The 26854-nt window shown below is 41.0% G+C and overlaps 1 protein-coding gene across 9 annotated transcripts in view; it reads right to left on the bottom strand.

The window, feature by feature from the left end:
- The window catches only part of Unc5d (unc-5 netrin receptor D), a 557233-nt gene that overhangs the window by 63560 nt on the left and 466819 nt on the right, over positions 1-26854 (bottom strand). For 3 of the 9 annotated variants that reach the window (XM_006994386.3, XM_015987869.3, XM_076553552.1), the window contains 4 exons: positions 26135-26167; positions 10320-10505; positions 5940-6317; positions 1769-1853 (listed from right to left, as the gene is read on the bottom strand). In XM_006994386.3, the coding sequence (XP_006994448.1) occupies positions 1769-1853; positions 5940-6317; positions 10320-10505; positions 26135-26167 (682 nt within the window). The remainder of the gene's footprint in view (positions 1-1768; positions 1854-5939; positions 6318-10319; positions 10506-26134; positions 26168-26854) is intronic. The other 6 variants (XM_006994387.4, XM_006994389.4, XM_042262551.2 and 3 more) reach the window with 3 other exon arrangements.

The raw sequence follows: 26854 nt of genomic DNA, 5'->3' as shown, positions 1-26854 counted from the left end.
AGTAGCCCTAGGCAGGCTCTCATATAATGAGGTGGCAGACATTGGGGATGGGTTTGAATGGAAGAAGCTGAACAGAGACGCAGAAGATCAATTACAATGAAGGGAAAATTTGGGGAAGTCAGTGTTGGCAAAAGGCCAGGACTCAGGGAAGATTGACGGGTTCTACCTTATTCAGCAAGCACTCTGTATCCTCTGCTTCCACATTTATAGATAACAAACCTCAGATCAAAAATATCCCATCTGGACTGAATATGGGTAGAGTTTTAATCTCAGCACAATATGGTATCAGAAATTATCAGTAATCTATAGATGACAGAAAGCATGATGTGGGATGTGCATAGGTTAAATGCACACACCGCGACACTTCATATAAAGTGCTCAAGCACCTAGGGATTTTAGTGTCCTTGTAGGGTCCTGGAAGCAATCCTCTGTGGATGCTGAGGGATAACTGCACTTGGCTTTTGGGGGATTATGAGTTTAAAAACATACATGTAACAGACAGGGACCTCAACTCACATAGGTATCCATTTTTAAAATCTAGGGATTAAAAAAGAGGTTACATCTAAGTAACTAACATACATAAGATTGAGTGGAAGCTCTTTAAAGCTCTTGCTGTTCCTTGTGCTGGGGATGCAGCTCGTTGGTTCAGTACTTGCCTAGCATTCCTGAGTACCTGGTTCAATGCCTGATGTTGCATGCCAAAACAAAGCTAACCTCTCTGAGTCTGTTTCCAACATCTGCCAGCTGCAGTTCCTTAAGCCATAAGTACCTTCACAAGGGTGTCGATAAGGGACTGATTCCTACACAGCTGAAGATGTGATATAAGTGTCCATCATAGCATAGCTACATATAAGTCTCCTGAGAGACTTACCAATTACCAGCTAGCAGACAATTGTCTTGCATTCTTCTTAAGCCCTACAGAACAGCTAGTTAGAACCACTGGGTACCCATAAACCCTTCTGTATAAATCACTATAAAAAATCTGTTTCAACCATCTGTTTCTCTGGCTCTTTTTCTTTCCAGTGTTTTTCTTTCATGTATTCCATCCTAACAACAACAACAACAACAACAGAAAATCTATTTTAAAAATAACCAAGATGTTATGACTAAAAATGCCAGAGGTATGTATCCAGTTTATGAGACAAATTGCTTTCTTAAGAGTAGCTCACTTTATCCTGTGTGGAAGAAGGCAACATTTCTACAAATATTATAGTTGCACAAAGAAAATAACCAACTACTTTCATTAAAAAGAGTATGCGACAAGATTTGTATTTGTTCATGTAATTGAATTTAATGCTGTTGAAATCCATCAGACCTGAAAGCTCTTGAAGACCACATTTTTTCCCCCTACACTTTGGAAAATCATCTAAAAAACTGTCTCCAGGCTTGTAAGGAGCAGGTCTTCTGATGAACCTGAAGAGTCATGATTTTACCATCTGATGACTCCAATAGAGTGCTGTGCAGCAAGGAGCACCTGCAAAGGTGATTTAATTTTGTCTGCAAGGGAGATTGTGGGGCAGTTTAAGCACAGTTCTTGCTTATGTATCTGTCCACCATTCACAGTTTCCCACTTGGGGCCTCCTGTTTAGATGCCAATAACCTTAAGATGGAATGCAGGACTGTGCTCTTTACAGTCACTGCTTCCTCCTCAGGCCTCCTTGTCTCATTCAACAATAAATTCAGATTTTCTGCAGAAGCCCCACTGGATATTCAAAAAAAAAAAAGAAAGAAAGAAACAATTAATATGCTAGCCTTCTCGGTCTCTCACCTTGGTTCACCTTGGTTGATTGACATATAAATCTCCCAAGAATTCTCCTCTGGGATGGCGCCATGTGGTATGAGTAGACTCACCCCTAAGACAGAAAAAAAGCCAAAAGGTCATTCAGAGATCTCCCCATCATTTTGAAGCATGCTCTTTGGGCACCTTATAGATGCCCATGCAAAAGAGTTTCCCCTGCCAATGTATGATTTATAAGTATCAAACCTTGAAGACATCAAAAAAGCATAGGAAAGATCTTGTTCTGTATCAGTGGCCAAAAGAGAGCATATTCAATGTTCATTTCTATCTGAAATTTTGCCAGCATCACTCAGTTCCCTTAAAAGACTGGCTATCCTAAGGCCAGACATTACCAAATTAACCCAAGAACATAAGACTTTATTAGTCCATCAATTAACTTTCTCCAAAATTATATATATATATCTTGTTCTCATTTCCAGTAAAGGTGTCTGGGATGATGGGTAAATTAACCCTTTCATTGAACCTGGAATGTTGTTGTCTTACAAGCAATATTGGGAAGTAAATTAAGGTGCTCTGTGAATTACCACATCTTTTTCAAAGGAATTAGGAAAAATACCATGTATCTGATGAGTTTTAGAATATTCTAGGTCATTGTGCAAGTGATATGACTTTAAATTTGCAAACAGCAGCTGACCTAACCATGCCCATGCCTATGTCATTGTGAAGCCACACTACTGCATCTGAAATGTCCCCAGTTTCCTATTTATAGCTATGAAGAAAACACTTTACTTTGGACAAACAGAGCCATCTGGAAAAAGCCGGGATTCTCTTGAATGTGACTTTCTCCTTATAAAAAGAAATGAGCTAGAGAAATAGTAAGAGAATCACACAAAATAAAATCTCTGGCATCCTCGTATGTTTTGAACAATGCAGCTTTCACCCTTTTTTTCTTTTGTTAGAGATAATTGCAGAAGAAGCTTACAGGTTGCTGTTGACAAGCTTTCCTGTTCTTCTCTCTCTGTGTGCTAGCAGCTACAGAGTCAAGGAATGTGAGACTTATTGTGAATCAAATCATTTGTGATTCACGTTTACATCATTAGTCAGTAACATGCTAGTAATCATCAATATCTTTCACTAGAAGTAAGAATGGGGCACATTAAAATCCTGCTCACAGCTTTTCAGTAAGAAGATGCATTTATATTCTGCACCTTCACGTCAATAGTAGAATAACTATAATTGACATGCTGGGGACCTCCAATCAGATGCCCCTTCCATTTGCCATTCTTCCTCAACTATAAGTGCCAAACAGCATGGTCTCCATTGTAGGTATCCCTTCTTGGTACTGAATACAGACTGTAACTTGGGATATTCAGGATGTCCATATGTCACCTAGAACCTATGCCCTAGTCATTCAGCCTTATCTTAGTTTGGACTTTGTCTGTTTATTCTTCTTCAGGATCTCTATGCCGCGATTACAAAGAAACATGAAGATTTTTCTGTGGAAGCTCAGTAGACTATCAGGCAACTGTGTCAGATTATATTAACAACACTTAGCACATTTCCTGACACAGAACAAACATATCACCAGTTTGAAAATGTATGCAAAGGATTCCAAATCCTGAGTATAAAACCAGGCTCTGAGTTATGTTGTCTTGTGTAGACTGTCATTGCCTGGGGCTTTGTATGGAGCCTATCATAGCTCATTTCTTTCAAGCAAGCTTAATTCCTGATATTTAGATTGAAGCATTATTCATGTTATTCCTAAATTCAACCTGAATCAAGAAGCTCACTCATTGGCTCTTTAAATGTTTTTTCACTCTCCTTCAATCATAAATGATATTAGCCTTCAAACATACTTCCTACCCAAACATACATTGCAAATGGAGGTTGAAGACAGTTAACCACAGGAACAAGGGTTGTGGGGCAGAGGACATTAGTGTGTTGGTCTAGTTGCAGATTATGAAAAAGAGAGCACAGTGAGAAGGTATCATGCCTACAGTCCCTTAAAGAAGTCCCCATTTGCAACATGTCATTCATCAGTTATCATTGATTAAAAAAAAAAAAATGCAGCTCCCCAATGCCACCTGCTACTCTAACAGTTTTTTTTTTTTCTTAAAATTTGGTATGACAACAGAACCACTTGTCTGAGTTTCTTCTTTCATATTTTGCATAATAAATGATTTACACAGTGTACTGCTTGGCGATTTGGGATGGATGGCATTAGAGCAATCTAATTTCGGTGCCATGCTTTCTGTACACTTCAGTTCCCCAGGGCATAGTTTGCATTTATGCCCTGCAAATAACAAGGAGCATGTTTCAATTCCCCACACCTATTTTTCCTAAAGCTCATTTGCAATGTGCAGCTTCAATCTTGTCCAGGGGTTCTTGTGAGGAAACGTGAACGCATCCCGCTCATGGTGGACTGGGTGGGAATAGCTGACAAGCCATCAGACTTTTTGTTTATAATATGAATGTTCCTCAAAGAGAGGCAAGGGAAAAGAAACATCTTTTGTTCATCCTGGTTTTCATTTCTGTGTTTCTTTGATGAAAATTAAGCAAAAATGGGCAATGAATGTTTTGCTCTTGGTACTCACTCATTATAGGTAAATATAGTCACATATGCACCCTGTACACATACTCCCTAATAAACGAGGATGAGAATCTGGGGAAGGAGCTATGATAAAGGCATGGTGATTCATTGGCTTCATATAACACTGGTTTCACATCCTAGTCTTTGGTGGGACAAGGGTTACATGTTCACTTTTTTTTTAACGAATACATGTGATAAATGTGGCAAAGGAGTCTCCTATTGGTCAGTTATCCTCCAGAGCCCAAAGTTAGAGTGACATCCCATACTGATGGGACACTCAAGCATATTGGAATCAAGAACCCTAGTGTGCCCTAAAACACTGGCAAGGAAGATTTGGAGAACATCATCATTATTAGAGCTGCAGGAGACGCTATTTTTCAGAAAGAAAGTATATTTTGAAACAGTGTGAGAGGACACCACTAATCTGGCAGGGAGACAGAAGAACATCTGTCAAGTTAAGAGGAAGTTAGTTTCAAGTCACTAAACAACCAGACAGATAAGGTAGCTGCTCTCATACTCTGAGTCTGACCCTGCCACAGAGTTCATTTTATGAAATAAAATAGCGGCCATCTCCCCATTTCTTAGCACTGGTTTTACACTTAATTTATATACAAGAACATGGCCAGATTCAATGGTCCTGCCCCTCTCAGCCATCAGCACATCAGCATCTATCTACCTGTGACTCATCACACTATCTAGCTCTCATGACTTAGGACTCAGGAGAGAAATGAATTTCTTGCCCCTCTACTTGGGTCTCGGGCAATAACCCTGAAGGTCAATCTACAGCTAGGATGCCATTTTAAAAGTGATCTATACCAGGGATCTAAAATATCCAGAAAATCTTCCCCTCTTAAAACTCAAAGGAGGGAAACACATATTTACAAGTTAGTTATGTGTATGGCATAGGCCTGGAACTAATATTTGAATTTCAAAGAATAGTAATGCAAAAATTCATCATCATTGCTTGCTGAGAACCAACCAATGCAATAATAATTTTAAAAGAACCAATGTGATTATCAAGGGTCACTGTAATGGAGAGTATTCATAGGCCAGAAAATGAGAAATGTGACCATTCTTGCACTAAGCTGTCAGTATGTCAATATACATACATATATATATATATGTATATATATATTTATATATATATATACATATATATGTCATGACAATATATCATGTACATATATACATATATATCATGACAATATATATACATATATATCATGACTATATATATATATGTGTATACACACACACACACACACACACACACACGATAAGCATGGCATTTGCCAGTTGTAGCAAAAAATTGTGTTTGTTTCTTCCTTACCATGCTCTAGGTAACATGTTCCAAGGGATCTCAAACCTGGGAGCCCACCCATACTGCCTGAGAAAAGATGACCATCAGCAGCATCAAACATGGTGTTCTGTCCCTGCACGCACAGGGAAAGCTAGTTTCTATTTCAGGTGCACTTTTGAGCTGTGTGTACACCAAGTGCAGCCCAGCCTCTGCTGCTTTCCCCAAAATGAATCGGATGAATGTTATCGCATGCTTGTAGAGAATCCTTTACACATACAAGGAAGATATGCAAACACACACTTACCACCCACCTGTATTTGGCATTACTAAGCGCCCCCCTAAATGGCCAAAGACACCGGTTGTTCTCAGCTCTGTCCTTGTGGGCAGTGATGACAGATTTTGGATGTATGGTGTTTTGTTTCTGGGATGTATTGTACTAAAGCCACGGTTGTTTCCATGAGGAAAAGTCCCAGAGTGATTCTTGCCATGGTACTCGGCTCGCTCGGACACTCCCAGGGAAACCATGAAGGAGCTTTGGACCTTGACTTTGATGTCAGACAGAGGATTGAAGAGTGAGGATTCCGTCATGAGCTCCTTGTCCAGCGGATCCTGCAGACATATGGGCCCACTGTATGTCCGGCTCACTGTCAGGTCTGGCTGCATGGCAGGATTCAGGAGTAGAGAGTTTCCTGGTAAGAAAAAATTGATCTGTCACTCAGACACTGAAAGCCGCCCCTATTACTTTACTGCAGTTGCCTATTAATGGGAGAATACCCTGCTTGAGTGTTGGGTGCTCTGATCGGCAGCAACTATCCCTCTTACTCAGATGGAGCCACACACCAGTGCCTGGAAGTGGGTACCTCTGGCCTTCTAGGTCATTTTCTGAATGCCATGGGCCCCACTCCTTCATATCCAGAGCTCTTTGCATGCCTTCTTTTCAAGATGAGGAATTCTGACACTGGGTTGGGCCAGTGCCTCAGGTAGTGTTTGTGTGATTGTTTTAACTGGCAAAGAAAAGGTTAAAAAAAAAAAATAGAAAGAAAGAAACCAGAGAGATATTTTGCAATCCAATTTGGAGCAAAATAACATCTGTTCCTTTTAAGTAGCAAGAGATGCCACAGCGTGGTGACTCTCAGTGCTGCTTACATGAGCCCACAGAGGCTGCAGCAGAGCTCCTTGTGGAATTCTGAGTGCTTCCTGGAGCTGGGGGAAGGGTGCTGTGGAGCAAATAGTTCAGGGGACTTTAGGAATCACTCTGTCTGAGGAGTCATCGTCCTTGAACATCACGTATGTCACTCTGCTAAGGTACGAATGCTCCAGCTGAGACTGGACTGTACATGGAAAGTATCTCTGAAAGGTATCCTTTCCTGCTTAAAACAAATGAACAAAACAATCTTCATAAAAACAGAAGAAATTGGATCAGGGCTTTAATCATCTGTTGAGGTCACCATTTTTCCCCCAAGCCAAACATTAAAAAGGAGCCTGTGATATTTTCTCATGATGAAGTAACCTCATTTATTAGTAAATAACAGAACAACCCTCACTCCCCAGCCTCCGAACCATATCAGTTCATCAATACGACAGCTCAAATTGAAACCCAAATCATATTAAACGATTTCCCTTTGGGACCCAACCAAAAAAAAATGTTTCAATTCTCGGCTGTACTGTATTAGTCTCTATTGTTTTTCTGTTTTCCTAATTTGTAAGAGTGCCAAGAGGGGAATCTATCACCTTGGCTTTTCTCACACCTAGTTGGGATGTGCTAAGAACCAAGAATCACAGAGAAAATAAATACAATGACAGAAAGCAGCTCTCATGGCCCTTGGATGATGCCCTTTCTCCATCTTTGGGCTGTTGTGCCACGATGCAGCCACCATCAAGGGTCCTTTTTAACAGAACCACACTGAGTTCAATAGATGAAGACCTTGCTCTTGTGTGTGGTCTTCCCAAGGAAAAAGTGGGACTGAAGAATGTAGCCTGTTTGAAAACAGTTTGAAACGGCAGTTTCCATGGAGACTTCAAAAACTCATATCTCCAAATCTCCTGGATATTTGATCACAAACCCCCCACCTTTTGCAGCTTAATTTTTGGCTACTCTTAAAAGACTTACCTAGCTCATGGGGAAAATTATTTCTGAAATGTAGACCACACAGACATGGGAAATGCCTGGTTATAGAAGTATATACAAGGCTAAGGGTGGGGCACAGTGGTAGAATGCTTGCCTAGCATATGTGAAGTCAGGGGTCCTATCACCAGAAGCACATAAACACACACACACACACACACACACACACACACACACACACACACACACACAGACATGGGGGGGGAGAGAGAGAGAGAGAGAGAGAGAGAGAGAGAGAGAGAGAGAGAGAGAGAGAGAGAGAACACACATACACATACACTCACATGTACAAGTCTACAGTTGAAAATATTGGCTGTCAATTTGATTGAAGCCTGATTAGAACCAGTTTACCCCACCCCCAAACACACACACATACACACACACACACACACACACACACCCCACAGACTTCTGGTTATCCCCATCTTCTCTTTAGAAACCAATTTTCCTCATTTAATATAAGCATAGTATTCTGTCTGCATGCTTCTCTTTTAGATTTCCTTCTATCTACTTACCTAATATTTGGCACCACTAGGCACTGAACCCAGGGCTTTACACCTCCTGAGTCAGTGTTCTGCCACACTCTAGCAGATGATACTTATAACTGTTAGTTTTAATTAAACTGTCAGCTGGACACAACATAGAATTGCCTGAGAAGAGAATCTCAAGGAGGGACTATCAAGGTCAGATTGACCTGTGGGCATGCCTGTGGGGAGCAGTCTGGATTATGTTAACCGATGTGGGAAGGACATGGTTACTATGGCAGCATCATTCTGCCCTGGGTTTGAGTCTTGAACTGTGTAAGAGTGGAGAGAGTGGAGTGAGCACAAGTAAGACCAAAGACATTCATTTCTGTCTGCGATAGACTGTGGACATGACTAGCTGCTTCCGTTTCTGACCTTGACTTCCCAGGAAAGATGGAATTACCATCTACAATTGTAAGCCAAATAAACCCTCTTTCCCTTGAGGTTTTTTTTTTTCCCCCTTTGGGGTATTTTGTTACAATTTCACTGTAGGAATGAAACTGGGCCACCATTCTGCTTAACATTCTTACTGTTCCCCTGCCTGGGGTACTAGATATATTGTTCATGAAGATATCATCTTCATGACAGTGGAAAGTAAAATCACAGTCTATAAAAGCAAAGATCATTATCAATGGATATGGGGACAGTAGCAGTTACCAAAAGATATTTTATTTTCTATCATGAGATTTATGAAATTCTTAGCCAAAAATAAGCAGGATAGTCAGGTGATTTGATGAAGTGATTCTTTTAGAGATTCACAATGCACCAACAAAATGAGACACTCCTCTATGAGAAGATGTGTCCAACTTATGTAAATCACTGTTCTCCGAATATGTTCAGGCCAGGCCACTGCCCACCTCTCGTATCTGTTACTTGCTACTCCACAGAACATGTTGACATCCCTTGATCAAAGAACACGTGACTATCTAGTGCTATATTCAGAACATGAGCTCTTCCCAAATGCCAAGGGCTTCCCCAAGTTATTCTAGGCAAATTCAATTTCACAAGAACACCATGAGGAGGATGTTAGCATTTTATAGTTGTGAAGCAGTGACTCACAGTAACTGTGTTGCTTCATAGCAGTTTCATACTCTAATATAACTAGCTTTAAAGCATGTGAACTTGCATATAATACTGGCTTAACAATAGCAACTTAATACAAAGGGGCCCAGAAATAAAAGCCAGGGGGAGAAGCCTATCTCTCGTAGTCATGTCTCAGTTGCTTGGTCCAGAAGCTTTGGGTTTTCTATTTTAGCAGCCTGTCTACCCAACAGATGCTGAGCACAGAAACTGGTCAATCTCCAGGACAGGTAATATCCATACAATGAGTAGAAATAAAGGGGAGGATGTGGATGATGAGGGTCAAGGTAGGAAACTTCATCCTTTGAAGAGAGACAGTTCCTTTTTGCCTAAAATTAAAACCAAATGTAACTCTTCCTCGGTTCATAACAGAGAATCGAATGACTCTGTTTTGAAAAAAAACATTGCTGTGCATTGACATGAAAAATGTTTCTTCCCCTACAACAAAAGATTGGTTGGACTTGGCAATAGCTGAACGTCATTTAGGCTGGAATTTCCTTTAGTCATTGTCTAGCTGACTTTTTACTTATTTGAAATTGAAGCAATTATTAAACAGTGCATGATAAAAGTGTTTGGGAAGTTGTGGTCTAGGGCTGTTTCCTCAGCCTTCAGTACTCAGTATCTTAGTTAATGCAATTAAGCATATAAACTAAAATCAGGTTTCTTCAGAGATAAAGCTGGATAATATGAGAATAGTAATTCATTAAGAACTCTATACATCAAAGGTTGAACTACTTCACTGAAAGGTTGCCAGTAATGAAGTGAGACCCATGCGTCCTCACAGTTGCTGAGGACCAAGAAGGTCACTTTATCAGATTTGGTGTTTTAATGCATGGAAACAATTTGGTAGCGGCTCCCAGTACCAAGAGCTACCTTCACACAGGGCCAAGAACGTGGGGACACCTGTGTGAGTGCAGCCCATGGTATTGAGGATAAGGTGTTGGGGGACCTATGCCGCTGACCTTGACGAACTGTTTTGAAGTTGAAGGTCTGGAAGCCACCTGTCAATGCAGAAGAGTCAATGACATCCACGCCGTAGTCACTGTGACTCCGTCTGTAGAGGGTGACACCAATGACCAGGACTGCAACGGCCACGATGGCTGCCCCCAAGCCGGAGTACAGAGCAATGTCGCTGGCATTCTCAATGCCTGAAAGACACAAGAGAAGACCTAAGTGGCTAACATGGGCTCAAGCCATAGAGCCACCCCAGGACATAACATGATATGCTTCTGGAGTCTGAAGCCTACTGCTCAGATCACGCAGGAAGCTAGCTACAAGTTAGACTCTCATTCTCATAATAGCTGTGTTTCTAAAATTCCTTGTATAAATCAGAGCAGGGCTAGTCAAATATCTTAGCTCTATTAAGGTAGCTTACCATGTAATAGACTTGGAGAGAATGAATTTTGCAATGAATATAACATTTTTCTAGTAAGAACAGACAACTCCTTAACTTATTTAAAGAAGTCATAGTTACCTGAAAAGTGTTTTCATATTTTACTTTTATTTCAGCAAAAACAGACTCACACAAATGACAAAGAAAAGGGTGGCTTCTCTGCTCATGGGGGGCTTGGGGCACATGCATTTGCACAAATCTGTCTAGAGTAAGATGCTAACATGGTCTGTGAGTTAAAAGAGAAGAGATCAGAGTTTACAAATATGTCAACTTTGATATAAATATTCAGGGTCAGAGCACAGTAATAACCTTGGTTTTTGCATATGTAATCATCATGAGAGCAATTTTTATGTGAAACATGAATATCTTTGCTGTCAAGGGCTCTTGTGTCCATGGCAAATATTTTCTGATACCAAGTCAATGTTAGACTCTAACACTTTGTTAGGGGGCTGCTCTCTCAGAGGGCACATGCTGTTTCTCCCATACCTCTCCTACTCCATCCTATTGAATGCATGGGCAAAGCAAAAATAAAAACGTTAGTTTAGTTTTAGGATGTGGATGTCTCCCCAACCCCCAGGATATGCTACAGCTGAATTCCCATTCTTTTCCAGATACATCATGGGCATGGCTCATCACAGAAGCAGACTGATAATGGCTATTATAACACAACATAGGAGAATTATCTGAAGCAAGGTAATTCTAGAAGAGGCATCATCTCAAAATGTATGGAAATGGAAGGTGGCAAGAACAAACTACATAATTAATTTCCCAACAGATTATGTAGTAAGTACACGTAATGGGTCCAAAATAATGATTCTGTCATCCAGTGTTGGGCTGAGGGGGAATAAAAGAAACACATCATATATTTACCTTGTAATTGCATAACACTTACTATGCCTTTCCCACACCCTAAAATGGTACTTATCAAATGGGTAATGCTAGTCACAGCAGTACAAAGTGAATTTATTTTCAAAAAAGTTAGTGGGCCATAAAATAAGGTGTTACCAAATTAAAGAGTGAATGAGGAGATGAAGCCGAACCAAACCAGCAGGAGTGTAGTAAACACATAAAAATAATGGGCAAAGAGGAGCACAGCCATCAGGAGTCAGGGCTGAAGGGTTAGAAGTCCACAGACACATTTAATAAGCAAAGCATCATGAAGATGTGCCATGCAAGAGGGTGTGATGCAAAGCTTCATTCTGATTCCAGGATGGGTACTGGCAGACCCACTGCTCTCACCACCCAGAACTGTGGGCACAATTAGCCACATCTCCACTGCAGAATTTCCGTGCTATGGCCTGTCAATATTCTGGAGGGACAAGGAGGCATCCACCAACCTGATTCTGCTCCCATCCCCCGTGTTTCCTTGGAGGGAAGAACGGTACCCAGGGCAGAGAGCACACTGAGCACAGTAGACACATTACACCAGGACACCAGGCACAGTAAGCAGACTTTGGATTGAGTCAGCTCTTTTCCTTCCGTGTGTATTGCTGAGCGATGATACCACCATTGAAAAGGTACTTCTGGGGAGCACACACCTTCCCAATAAAGGAGCACATGCAGGGAAGCAGCTCGGCTATGTACTGGCTGCAGCTGCTTCACTGCTGAGCTTGTGAAGTAGAGATAAAGACATTCTTGGAGTTCCAAGCACTGAAACAGGCAGACAGGAGCCAGGGAGATTACCAAGGTAAAAATGCATGAGTTTGAAATGGAAATCACCGGATGCTAGCACAGGGAGACAAAAGAGGGAAGCAAGGGAAAGCTGCCTCCCCCACCCAGATCCCCATTTTGGTCCTTGATATACAAGCAGGCAGAGTTATCATCATCATTCCGATCCTTTCCCTTTAGATTAAGGTTAGGAATGGTTCACCACGTTTGCTCTCCCAGGAAAATTTTCAGAATCATCTGACTTAAGGTGCAAGAATAAACTATTACATTAAAAGTATTTCACGTGAGTCAAGGGAGCAGAGAGATGGCTTAATGCTTAAGAACATTCTTGCAAACAACCTGAGAGTTTGGTTCTCAGCATCCATATAAGGCAGCTTACAACTGCCTGTAACTCCAGCTCCAGGGCATCTAATACTCTTCTTCTGACCTCCGTGTGTATCTGCACTCACAAGCACAAATGAATGCAACAACACACATGTAACCAAAAATAAATAAATAAATAAATAAATAAATAAATAAATAAATAAATAAATAATAAATGAATGAATGAAAGAAAGAAAGAAAGAAAGAAAGAAAGAAAGAAAGAAAGAAAGAAAGAAAGAAAGAAAGAAAGAAGGGAAAAGAATTTCCTTTGCATTTCCATTTGTACATATTTGTTTATAACTATTGGTCTTCTCACAGACCCAGAGTTGCTGATTTCTTGGCTCAAAGGGATTCTGAATGAAAGAAAGCACTGGTTGAGCAGGGCTACTCTGCTTTTGTGAGCACAGGATGCTGGGCCTTTCTATTTAAAAAGCAAGGCTTTGCACACCATTGTGTTGCTGTTGTCTTTCCTGTTCTCTTCAACCCTACCTTCATTTTACTAAAAGTCACAAAAGCTTTAGGCAGAGCACGGAAGGCTCCAGCATATCTGAGAGAAAAAAAAATAGTTAAGTATAATCTACGTCTACAGACACAGCAAAAAACAACCAGAACACCCGATTGCGAAACCTGTTATTTCCAAGTTGTGAAGAAAGCAGGGAGGGGTGTACAAATGCAGTGAAGCACCCACAGAGGAAGGTCCAAAGAGAAATAGGGAGTGGGAAATAGGGCCTTGGGAAGGCAAGGGTAGTATTTACTTCTTGGCAACGGGATCCACAAGGGATTGTTCCAAGAATTGACTAGACCCATAGTAGGCACTCAATGACTATCTATTTAGGAGGAAGCTAGTAAACAAAGGCTTTTTGCCATCTCTAACAGGAATAGAAACGGCCTTTTGTTAAAGCAATCAGGTGTCTGGTTGGATATTAAAATGACCTTTCCTACACAGAGGATTATTTTTAAAAAAAATCTATATTTCTTAGGTAGATTGTGAAATTTCCTTTCAGAAAGTCTCAAAAAAAAAAAAAAAAAACACCAAAAACAGCAGGACTTTATAACAGTCTGCAATTATTTTATTTTAGCTTTTTTTATTTATTTATCAGAGTTGGCTGAGGAATAACAGACCTTTCAAAGCCCCTATTTGATAGCTTTATGAGGGACAGCCCTCTCTAGTCATCGGTAGTAACCAATGCCCTGATGACTCAAGCCATGGCTGTTTACTTCATCTGTCCCATGTTTCCCAGACACTAATGTGAAAGACAAATTAATTTTTCTTGCTATAGAACATTAACTCAATTCACATGTTACAAATTGAACACACATCACATTTAACATATAGCAGACTAGAACGTATTCTTAGGGCTCAAGCTACAATGGCCTGATGTGAGAGCATGGTGAGTACCTTTCTAACTACACTATTCTGCTTTATCTCCTAGTGGGTATCCTGGAGCAACCACTACTTCCATTGTATAAAATCGGGTAAACAAACTTGAATTGCTAATGTAAGAGGCAGTGAACTGCTAAGGAATCTACATTAAGAAAATATTCAAAAAGGGAAGCCAGGGAGAAGCAAAACAAATAGAAGCCACAAGAGCCAACTACAGAAAGCCAACCAACGGTCAGCCCAGGAAGCAACTTCAGTGTGGTCAGTGCTGGTGGTACACAGACCTACTAGACTATTTCACAAGTTACTGGTAGGGTTGTTTATCTATCCTTGCTCTTACCAAGAAGCAATAACAATTTCCTTTAACTTTTCAGAAAATAGCTTTGAAATTGGTCAGCCATGGTCAACCATGGTAATCTATATCCATTCTACTTGCAATCCTTGGCAACTCTTGACTTCTTAGCTGCCTATCCATGTCTCCACTTTTCAAGTTTCCCACCTTTGAAAAACCTCATGCGTGTTATTGTAGTGGCTGGTTTTTGTTATAACTAATGGCAATATAGCTAAGTCTCAAACGATGCTTACTGTATACCAGGTACCATTCTAGCATTTTATACTTCATATTAACCCTGAGGACATGATGCAAATGTCCTCACTTAGTTGCATAAATAAAGGCAAGAAGATGACAGTGTGCTTGCTCCAAGCCTCATGATCAGTGAGCATCAGAGTTGATAATAAATCCCACGTGGTCTGTCACCAGGGTCATGCTTTTGGTCATGTTCTCCACCTGCTCACTTCTGATCTAATCACACTGCTTGACTGCCTCTAGATAGAAGGAACTACTCCAAAACCAGCACTAACCCTTTGCTCAGGTGTCTACAGGCTGCAGATACGATTTCAGTCTCATCTTCAAACAAAAATCTGAGGTTGAGATTTTATTCCCTACTTTACACAGAGTGACATGGGCTTAGGGGATTAGTGCCTTACCTGTGGCTTCATAATTAGAAAATAGGAAAGTCCAGTCTGATCATAAAGCCACCTTCAGTCCCTAACTGCTAATCCTCATTATTGTGTTCCTTCTTCACATCTCTTTCTCTTCTAGACTGGTACCCAGGTTATCCTGCCCTGCTAGATTAGAGGAAGTCACAGCTCTGTTGGGTATCATCAGCAATCAGATGCTGTGCAAACTCCCCGGAGATGTCCTTGCGGCTCAAGCATCATGTTACTCATGTCTCGTGGTCAAATAGCATCCTCATCACAACTGTCACTCTAGTCTTTTCCTTTCTCTGAGGCCCCTGTTTCTCATCCATCTTCCTTCTTGTTGATCACACAGAGGCCATCCTACATGAACTCTTGTATACCTCAAAACATCTCTGTTCAGGTATACATTTTCTTTCCCCCTTCCTAGTTACCTGTGTCGGGCCTGCTCTGACTTAGTCCCTTCCTGCCTCTACAGGGACATGGCTTCATGTTTATTCTTTTAGCCTTGTGTCTCCCAGGTCTTCCCTGACAGTGGTATCTTGTCCCCTGCAGATGGATGGTGTAGTCCAGTTCCTCTAATTACCTCTTTGGAAATCCCTCCCTCAACTCATTCTGACCAGCTTATCAGAGACACACCTTCTGCTCTTCCTTCTCCTGAGTTCTCAGCTCTTTATTTGAAAGACTTCTAGCATTTTAAAACATTAAGTATCTGGCTGGGCGGTGGTGGTACACGCCTTTAATCCCAGCACTTGGGAGGCAGAGGCAGGGGGATCCCTGTGAGTTCAAGGCCAACATGGTCTACAGAGTGAGATCCAGGACAGGCACCAAAGCTACATAGAGAAACCCTGTCTCAAAAAATATTAAGTATCTGCTAATACACTTGTCACAATGTCACTGACCAATTATTTCTAGTCACTTTTTTTTTTTTTTTTAAATAGAAGCAACACATATGAAAAACTAGAAAAAGATTTAGGAGTATAAAAAGTTACAATATGCAAGGGAAATGTTTTTCCTCTTTACTTCTCTTTAACTAACCACTGCATAGTACCTCTTGAGTCCTTTCAGGGAAAGGAGTACAAATGTCAGATGCCCATTATTCACGTTTCTTTCATATTCTTTACCCTAAAGGCTCTGTATGAGCTCCTTGTGCATATTTTCTAGTTTTTCAAACCCATGGCTCCTTATCAGAATTGACGTGCCTTCCTTTATCACATTGCCTACTTGATAGGCAGGCTGGGTGATAACTTTTGAAATCACGTCCCTCCACCTTATCATGTCATTTCTCCCACCCAAAGGCCTGTTCCACTTTGAAACTCACCCATCACTTCGTCAGCAGTGAGGCTCTCTGCCTTTACTACGGCTCTGCAGTGAGACAAAGCTATCTAAGGCCCCTTACAGGATGCGCCACCCCTTCATCTTGACTTTCCTGCTTTTCTTCCCTGCTCCTCACTTGCTGTTTAGTGAAGAGCCTATATTCTCTGAGTGGTAAGCACCGGCTATAACGTTCCATTATCGGTCCCTTTTCCCTTTTCAGTCTCTCTAATTGGACAATGACTCCTATACAGGTAATGCCAACGACTCCCTGGTCCTGTCCAGTCGCAGGCAAACATCTGTCAATCTTCTCTGAAGACCCATGCCGATGTCTTCCTCTCGTTTGCTGGACACAATTACCTTCACTGTGGACTGACCTCCCACATTTGTCATCTGAGTTAAGGATTTGTCATTCCCATTTCCTTGGACATTTTCTCTTCATGAATTCACTTTTTCTGGTAATGACACCACCAGTGGCCATTTTGTTTTGGCTCACTCACTCTCTTCTCATTCATTCACTTCCTCACACATGTCTCAGGGACTCCGTACTGTCTGTTATTACTTATTTTCAACGACAGGCATCTCTTCTGATGCTCACACTGCACGCCCTCCTCTGTCTGGTACTCCTCACCTGTGTCCTGGTCTTCGATCACATGGAAATTAAAAGTACTCTTCTGACATTGCCACTCACAGACCTCCCCATTGCTGGCTTTCTATGTCCTGAGTCTATTCCCAGGTGGAGGCTCTGCAGCATTCTGTCCCGGCCCAGACGGTAACTCCTTTCACCCACTTCTCATCCACATGCACCATACGCTCACCAGATTTCTAGAGTTTCTCCTCCTGCTTTTCACTCTGAAAGAAAGATTATATTTTATAATGCATGCTTCAATCCTACCTGGTCTCCTGAGACTGGGAATGGAAGCCACCTCATTTATGGAATGTTTAGGCATGCGCCAGTTCTCCTTCTAGTATGGATGCTAGATGTAACGAATAAAACTACAAAACTAGCTGGGAGTCCTGGTGCATGTCTTTAATCGGAGCACCCAGGAGGCTGAAGCAGATGCATCTCGATGAGTTCAAGGACAGCCTGCTCTACATAGTGAGTTCTAGGCCAACCAGGGCTACAACTTTGAGACTCTGCCTTGAAAAATGTAGTAGTAAATCTAAATTTTCAGTTCAATAATTAGCAATATTATCGTATTTTCCATATATCTACCTCCAATTTAGGTACACTAAACATTATTTATTACGTGTTTATTTGAAATTCAAATTTAAGTAAAGAGTCCTGTATTTTAACTGGTAATTCTATCTTTGAACTATAAAAATACTGCACTTTTACTAATGGGAGAGACATAAGGTAAAAGAGCTAAAGAGTGGGATTTGAACTCTAGCCTTTGAGCAAATTTCTTCATCTTGGTTACTGTCTTCTTCTGACCATTGAAGACATCAGCATTGGGGAAAGAGTTATTGTGATCCCTTCTCGGCCCTTTGGCTAAGATCAAGTGAAGAGTGATTACGAATTCACAGTTTGAATGAGTATGCTGGTGCTACCCTGCTACTAAAGATCACACTGGTCTACTACCTGTTCTTTGTGTCTTTGCTTGGTTCTGAGGCATTTAATGAACAAATCCCATTATTTCCATTGAAGACAGAGCCACTGAAATCATTGAAAATGGTAGCAAGAAAAAGCATACACTTATGAAGCACTAGAAATCAGATAGTAAAGGAAGTCGGAAATGCTAAGAAAATTACAAATGTTGCACATATATCTGTGCTGAATTGATTTAGAGGAAGAATGATTGTGAAGGACAAAGCAAATCATGCAATTTGTGGAAAGTACTGTACTTATGTAATTGAAAATAATCAGCACGGGATGAAGAAAAATGATGGACAAAATAAGGTAGAAATGTTTTAGAGTGTAGCTGGAAGAATAGTAGCTACTAGCCTCATACTAGCTTAGAAGGCCTAGAAATCTGCTGAAGATTTAAAGGAATGAGCCAAAGACAATTCTGCCAGTTGAAAATGCAATTCATGTCTATAGCCCAAGGCAGAATGGCCATGTATTGAGCCCATATGGGCAAGTACCGAGCTTACATCTTCTGAGTAGTTGCCTAGCTGATAATCATTAGACTCCTCTGCAAGCCAATGTACAGTGGACAGACACATGGGATGTAAAGTTCTTGAGTTAAAAGAAGGAGATTCTAGTTCCCAGGCCTTAGCCATACATCCAGGCCATTATTTGCTGGAAATTATTTCAGGATGCAAATGTGTGGGCTGTATCATACTGCACAGTAGGTGATTCTTCAAATCTCTTCATTTCATTTGCTCTCATCACTCATCTTTCATCTTGTATTTCATTGTAAGGAGAATACATTTCTGATTTTCCTTCATATTTCATTGAGCCACAACTAATAGTATATTATAAATGCCTACTGCATGAATGAATAAATTTGGGTACCTAGAAGCAAAACTCTTGATTTTGTACTTTTAGCTTTAAAAAAGAAAAGAATTAACAGGAAGACTCAGAACAATAACTCAATAAATATTTTTGAACTTGGTAATGGTGTAAATGCAACATGGAAAATGATGAATAAGACTCTATACTGGCTAGGCATAATGGCACTCATTTGTAATTTTAGCAACCAGAAAGCTAAGGCAGGCTTTCTGAGCTCTAGGATAGCTTGGGCTACAGAGTGAGACTAGGTCTTAAATTTTTTTTTTTTTAAAAATGAGTGGATTTGGCCAAAAGTAAAGATATTTAAAGAATCCTCACATAAACCCACTAATGTGCTAGATAATTAAAATACTATGTGTGTGTGGTGTGTTTGCATAAAAGTCCTCTGCTTAAGTGTGCTGCTTCTAGAAGACAGGGGTTTTTGAATGAAAATCTCAGTGCCAGTGACAGGATACCTCCCTATATATTATTGGTCAGGAAGATCCCACAGGCACCCAAAATAACACCAACTATTGCTATTGCTCTTGGTTTCCCACTATTACTGGATAGTTATTGCTGAAGACACCATTTACTTTGGATGCAGGATACAAAGAAGTCAGCTGCAATTGACTAGGAAACTCACTCCCTGGTGGCTCATTTACATAATTCTGGAGGGTTCTATGTAGGCTGCTGTGGGGAAAAAGACAACAATGGTCTTACGCAGCACTTAAGCCCAGTGGTTAGTGGCATGGTGGTTATGAAGGTAACCAACTGTTTTCCAATTGGATAACAGGTTCATATCACAGGAGGGATTCTGGGCCTGTTACTGTCAACCTGGTCAAAAGCTCATGACTGGGGAAACCCTAGGCTCTACGAGGGAATTATTGTTGTTGTTTTGCTAAATGATCATGTTGTTAAACTTCTTTCTAAACATTAATGCTTGCAACCATTAGATTTGTGTTGCTCTCAACTATACTCAGTGGGTTTCCATTAATTAAAGAGACTCATAACAATTCAAAGGGCCAAGCTGTTGATGAACAATATACATCAACCTTCCCCTATCCAAGGCTCAGGAACATGGCAGAAGACAGGCTAGAAAAAAAAAATATAAGAGCTGGCAGATAGGGAGGATAGCTGGGAAATGCTGACTTCTGGATATGACTTGGATTTTGCATACATCAACCCACGGCAGCTGTGGGTACCTACACAAGACCTGCCAAAGATCAAACCAGTCAAAATTCCAACTGGATAGGGGAGGGGTCCCTGAGGCCCCACACTCAATGGAAGAGCTACTGGCATTTGATGGTAGCTGAGGGAGTGATATCCATTATCCTTTGAAGACATGGCTACTGCTGGGTTGCCCATACTCCAGTGGTTTGCCCCATAACCATGAGCATATGGGCAGAATTCACTGGGATAGATATAATCAAAATATACCATATAGATATATCAAAGTTTCGATGAACAAATCAAAATGTATTTTAAAGTAAAAAAATTATCTAAATTTAAAAGGAAAACCTTGCGTGAGTTGGAGACAGACAACAGTAAAACCCAGGAGGGAGTATAAACTATATTTTAAGTACCAGATATATTATGGTATGTGCGACAGCATTAAGGTAATGAAAACATAGTAGAAAGAGGGGAATAGTTAGATTATGGATTATAGGAGTAACTAACTCAGACATTGTGGCAGAGGGATTACAGGTCTTGCAGAAGTGATGCTTAGGCTGAAAATTAAGGGGAGATCAATGAAGAGTTAGGTGGAAGGAATGGTCTTAGGTACAAATGATAGAAATACAAGGCACCCATAAGCCCAAATGCTCAGTGCTCTGCTTTGGTGAAGGGTAGGGCCATGATGTGAATCAGGAAGCCAAAGAGCAGATTGTTAAACTGGTCCAAAGAAGCAGCTGTGCTTCAGGGGATGCTGGTGAGTTCCTGAAGAGGCTTCAACAGGCAAGACATCTACTGAGAATCTAAGTTCCAAAAAGCTCAGCCAAGCTGACTGAAGGAAACCTTAGGTATGGGAAGATGACTGCAAATCTCTGCTAGAAGGACAGCTTGACTTTGTCGCTCACGACCCCAGCTTTTTATTTTCATTATTTGGGGTTTCGTAAGGCCATTTTCATGCAGGTAATACAGTATGTTTTGAACATATCTTCCACATACCCTACTTCTCTCTCCCCCGTTCCTGCTTGTTTCCTTTGTCTCTTGGACAGTTTTGCTTCTACTTTCCCGTCATCTGTGTACACATGATTTTATGTATTATACTGCCCAGGACTCTGGGATCATTCTCTTTTCCTTGGGATCTTCTCTTACTACTGTGGTAATGCTTTTTCTTCTCTGCAGTGATTCTGACCTTCTTTATGTCTAAGTATTGCTGTCCTTCCAGGCCTGATCCTCAGCTCTTCTTTATTCATATTCTTAATGCATTGACCTCAACTTACTTGTTGGCTTTAAATATCATCTTGGCACTTGCAAATCCCAAATATGCATCACCAGCCAGGACATTTCTCTGCCCTATAGGCTCGTGTATTCAGAGTCCTATTCCAATCTCCATTTGGCACATAATAGGACTCTCAAACTGAATTCTGGGCTCTCCTTTCAAAATTATCCATCAAGTTTTCTTAGTATTAGTGATGACAACTCCATCCTTCCTATGCACTCCAAATTTGGAATCACCCAAAACATCTATTTTTTTGTTTTTGTTTTTTTGAGACAGAGTTTCTCTGTGTAGCTTTGCGCCTTTCCTGGAACTCACTTGGTAGTTGAGGCTGGCCTCAAACTCACAGAGATCCGTCTGGCTCTGCCTCCCAAGTGCTGGGATTAAAGGCATGTGTCACCACTGTCCCAGCACATCTTTTTTTTTTTTCAATATCAATCTATATCAAATCCTTGGGTCCAAAACATGACTTTTTAAAAAATGTTGCTATTGTCCATCCAGCCTAAGCCATAATCACCTTGAACCTAGATTATTCTAACAGTTTAGCCATAATAACAGATTATTGTTGTAATGGATCATTGTAATAGATTTCCTTTCTTCTGCTCTGGTTCCCTATGGGATTATACTTGACATTGTACTTATAGTGTATCTTTGAAAATTTTAGTCCACATCTTTCTGGATAAAACCCTCTGTGTCTTTCCATTTCCTTTGGAGTCAAGGTCACGTCTTTATGGTGACCTACAATGCAAATGGAGTTTCCCCTCTCACCTCACTTCTGTGGTCTTAACTAACACTACTACTCTGCTTATAACTTTGCTGTATATAACCTTGCCTTGGTATGTCTCTCCCAGAGCCTGTAAGCAAGTTTTCACCACAGAGCCTTCCCCTTCTGCTAGTCACTGACTTGAGCATTCAACCCCAGAGACCCCAGTCCCGTGCTACCTTGATTTTTCAGTGTTTTCTGAAATGCAACTTTATTAGTCTTTTTTCTGAGTACTTTATTCAAAAAGCAACCTCCCCTCAAAGCCTGCCCAAGGTCCTTACTCTACTTTATTTCTCTTCATATCACGTCACATCATTTCCAAGTACTTGGTGCATTTTCTGCCATTCATATTTACTCTATCTCTCTTCACCCAAACTGTGAACTTTATGAAGCCTATAATGTGTTGTGCTTAGGGCAGATTCTCCACTCAGCAGGACATATCTTAGCGCCTAGTGAGGACTCATAAGTAACTGTTGAGTGAATGGATGGAAATGATTGAGGAGAAATGGCGAGGAGCCAGTGAACCAGAGATTTGTTTCAGCACAGAAGAGGCAGACAGGGATGATTTGTTGGATACAGAGAAGAAAACAAGAGGTGAGGATAACAGAGCCTAAGTTTCTCACACAGACCACTAACATGGTGGTCAACAGGAGGGATGGACTAGAGACAGGGGCAGAGGAGGATAAATTGAATTTTGAAGTTGGAACTAGGTTCCTTGGAGATATTTAACTGAAGATATCTCCAAGGAAGCTGGAACTATTAATTTCACTCATGGAAAGCATTTCTCTCTCTCTCTCTCTCTCTCTCTCTCTCTCTCTCTCTCTCTCTCTCTCTCTCTCTCTCTCACACACACACACACACACACACACACACACACACACACACACACAGAGACACACACGCACGCACACTTTCCCTCTCTGTCTTTCTTAATATCCATTCATTTTTATTTTACATGTGTGAGTGTTTCCTTGCATATATGTCTGTGCACCATATATATACAGTGCCTGAAGAGGCCACAAGATGGCTTTGGATGCGTGGGAGGGAACGGGAATTATAAGTGGTTGTGAACCACCATGTGGATGCTGGGACCTGGGTCCTCTGGAAGAGTAGTCAGTGCTCTTAAGCCCTGAGCCATCTCTCCAGCCCTGTAAGTACTCATTCCTATAACCTGAGTCCTCTGGAAGAGTAGTCAGTGCTTTTAACCCCTGAGCCATCTCTCCAGCCCTGTAAGTACTCATTCCTATAAAGACAGAACAACTGTGCAGAAGGGTGCTGGAGAGCGATTAAAGCACAGAACCATTTTCTAGGGTAATGCTACATCCTGTCAGTGCGCTTCTTTGGTGAAATCACTGATCCAGCAACCCCTCAAGAGTTTACAGTCATTCAGGTTACGCCATTCTCCAAGCCTCCAAAGAGTCTCACTGTCAGAATGCAGCCATTTTCTCAGTTTGACTCTGGGGGTTCATGCTTGCCATTCAGAACCTACTATATTTTACTGCACCTCCTGACATTGTTACACAACATTTATTGAAAGCACATTTAATGGTAATGAAGTTTCTATTAACTATGATTAAATCTCATAAAGCACCTGAAGATAATTTAAGATGTGCAGAAGCAGAAAATGAAACATTCGGTTTAGTACATTAGGAAACGTAATTGATTAAATTATCTCATTTACAATAAGTGCTTTCATGAGCTGTGCACTGCGCATATTTCCCCCAGTTTGTCATTATGATTTGCCAACACATATCTTAAGACTTCACTTCTCTTTGTATCTTCCTGCAACTCAAAGCTAGCTAGCTCCTTTGCCTGTCTGTTCTGGAGAACTGTGTAGAAAACTCACTTGGAGCGATGTAGCCTACCCACCAGGACTTGTGGAAGACGATGAACCGCTATATATAGGAACAGGTTGTTTCTCAATTATCTTCATAATTGACTTTGATTTCGCATCAGTGATGATTCATGCAGTCTTAAACCCAAGCCCACTTTCACCGAACGACTAATCCTGAGTCTGTGTAATGCATGTCTAACCATGCAGCTCACAGAACCCTGACTGCATTCCTCTGGGAGCTTTTTGCAATCACATTGATTCTGGTACAGTTTTATTTTTAGGGAAATCACAAATGAAACCAGTTTAAGTGATTCTGTTGCAGTATCCAGCAATTAAACATGGTGCTTAGGAGCGAGAACCCCAAGCAAAAATGAATTCATGGGTCCCTACAGACTAGGAGTCGCTTCTGTGGGGTTTAAGGCTAAAAGTACAGATGTAACCAAATCAGAAAGGCACAGGACTCACAAACTAAGCATGAAATTAACTTTTTAAAACACACACATGCTTTACAAATAATCCTCATGTCGGTTACCACATGGACACCCATGATCTTGTTATATTCTACACCCAAATTGGGGGTGGCTGGCATGCACATGAGACTGTGAGCAAGCAGAGAGTCCACCCATCCCAGCTACCTTCCTGAAAGTCAGGACACAAGCATGAGCTGCATATTAAAAGACAGTTTCCTTCCCTCAACATGTGCTCATGCCAACACACACACACACACAATGCTGAGTTCCTCCCAACTCAGTCTCCAAAAGCAAGTGTGCACAAAACTGGAAGTACACCGCTTGGGTGCCAATGGTTCCTTTACATGTAGCTGGTAGCAGCAGATAAAGACATGGAGGAAGTTTTTGTTTTGCAGAATTCTCAGACTGTAAGTTAGTGGCTTCTATGAACTACAGGCTGCCCATAGCAATAGAGAGGAACAGGAACAAAATGCCTGGATTTTCCTGTCATGTCTTCTGATGCCCACCCCTGGGTACCTATTTCTGTCTGTCCTCTAAGATCTTGATTTTTTTCAAAGAAGTTAGCCAATAAAAGCTGTTAACGCTCCTAAGAGCTTTGAATTCTGCTGTTGTAGATTTAAATGATCAGAAGTCATTCATCTTGTATTAAATGAGAGAACCTGGACACAGACAGGTTTACCAAGCCTTACATTCCAAAGCAGCTGGACAGCTGTCTACTTCTGCTAATGATGTCAGCTGTATGGTTCTTTCCTCATAGCTCAAGATTCCTTATTATGCTTTAGCTATCTCCTTATTATGCTTTAGCAACTCTAAATCCATGCAATTACTTTAAACACAATAATGTAGATCCTAGGAGTGTCCTCCATCATAGATTCTAACTCACTTATTTTCTCACAAGTAGGACATGCTTATTAAGTCCCATCATACTCCAACACTCAAATCTGTTTGGTCTCCCATCCACAAAATTCTGAGACTATGGTTCGCAACCTGAGTGCATAATGGAATCACTTGGGGAGCTCTGAAAAGTGAGAATTTCTGGGTTCTAATCCCTGCCCTTCAATTTTAAAAGGCTTCCAGGTTACCATAATTGCAGTTAAAGCTGAGAGCCACGGGGTCAAATGCCAAGCTTCCAACCATTTAAGCCATGCTCCATTCTCTAAATCCCCTGGATGCAAAACAGAAATAATGCAAAGGCATCCTCAGGAAGCAAGCCTGTAGCTAGGGAACTGAAGCCAACACCAGCAGTCAGCTTGGACTTATTTCACTGTAGAGTGCGGGCTCCTAATCTACTTAGTTACCATGGATGCCACAGCAGGTGAGATTCTGTGCTTTATATTCTCCAGAACCAACCCTTCCTTCCCTGCTTCTTCCTGGAAGGGCTAGGAGCCAGACGTTTGCCCACAAGTCTGCTTTCATGCATGTACTGACAAATATTTATTAATTTTAATGCTATAAATCTCTCCAGAAATAAGAATCCTAGATGACATTTGCAGAGAAATGGACTTATAGGCAGAAAGAATCAAGAAGAGAGATTTACTTTTGCTTTGAGGGAGGGGAAGGGTGTGCATATTTCTTTTTGATTTAAACCTCTGATATGCGACTCCAAACTCAGTGAGGAGAGGCCCCGAAAGCCCTGGATCTGTCAGAGGACTTCAGTTCTGCTCAGCTCCTGAACAAATACAACAGTAAGGCAGCAAATATGAGAATAAATTATATTCACAAGAGGAAAAATAACTTACTTTGGGGTTTTATTTCATGAAGAGGTTTTTTATCTAAAAGAAAGAAAGAGAAAGAGAAAGTTGCATTTAATAAATTTACATGGAGCAGATATATTCCCTGTATTACTTTGTATGGACCTCTATAAATGATACATTTTCTCCGATTTGCAGGCAATACGGATTGTGGGGCCCACATTTTTTCTTTTGCATTCTAATTTTTTATTTGCCTCTCTTTGAATTTTTTCCATATGATGATTATTTTATTTAAGAATATATTTTCTCTTCAGTTTGGCTAGCATATTTTTCTCTGCTGCTTCTGCTCGATTCTTATCTGCATGATAAGTGCAAGGAACTTGCTGCCTGCTCCTTTTAATGCCCAGTGAGCAGACTGCTCAGGTAAGAGATGCCATTTCACTGTACAGGAAAACAGAAAAATGAACCAGGGAATAAATATTTAAAGGGAGCCTGCATTGGTTTGCAGTAATCACGGTCTAGATGTAAACTTCCAAACGGCCTGTTGAGCCATTCCCTGGGGCTGTGGATGTGGTGGTGTGAGCATTTTGGATTTGGGTTTCTGTTTCCTCCCTCCCTCATCTGTTTAAATTCGTGTTGTCTCTGTCAGTGAAGAAGGTGTCACTGTTTTTGCAGCAAGCTGGTGGGACTTGGCAGTGAAAGGCAATGGCATTCATCTCGACCTCAGAGGTCAGAGTCAGCTGAGGTGTTTGTGGATGGTTCTCCCCA

Source organism: Peromyscus maniculatus, chromosome 17, assembly GCF_049852395.1.
Source record: "Peromyscus maniculatus bairdii isolate BWxNUB_F1_BW_parent chromosome 17, HU_Pman_BW_mat_3.1, whole genome shotgun sequence".
NCBI lineage: Eukaryota > Metazoa > Chordata > Mammalia > Rodentia > Cricetidae > Peromyscus > Peromyscus maniculatus.
This window is presented reverse-complemented; position numbering and strand designations above follow the sequence as displayed.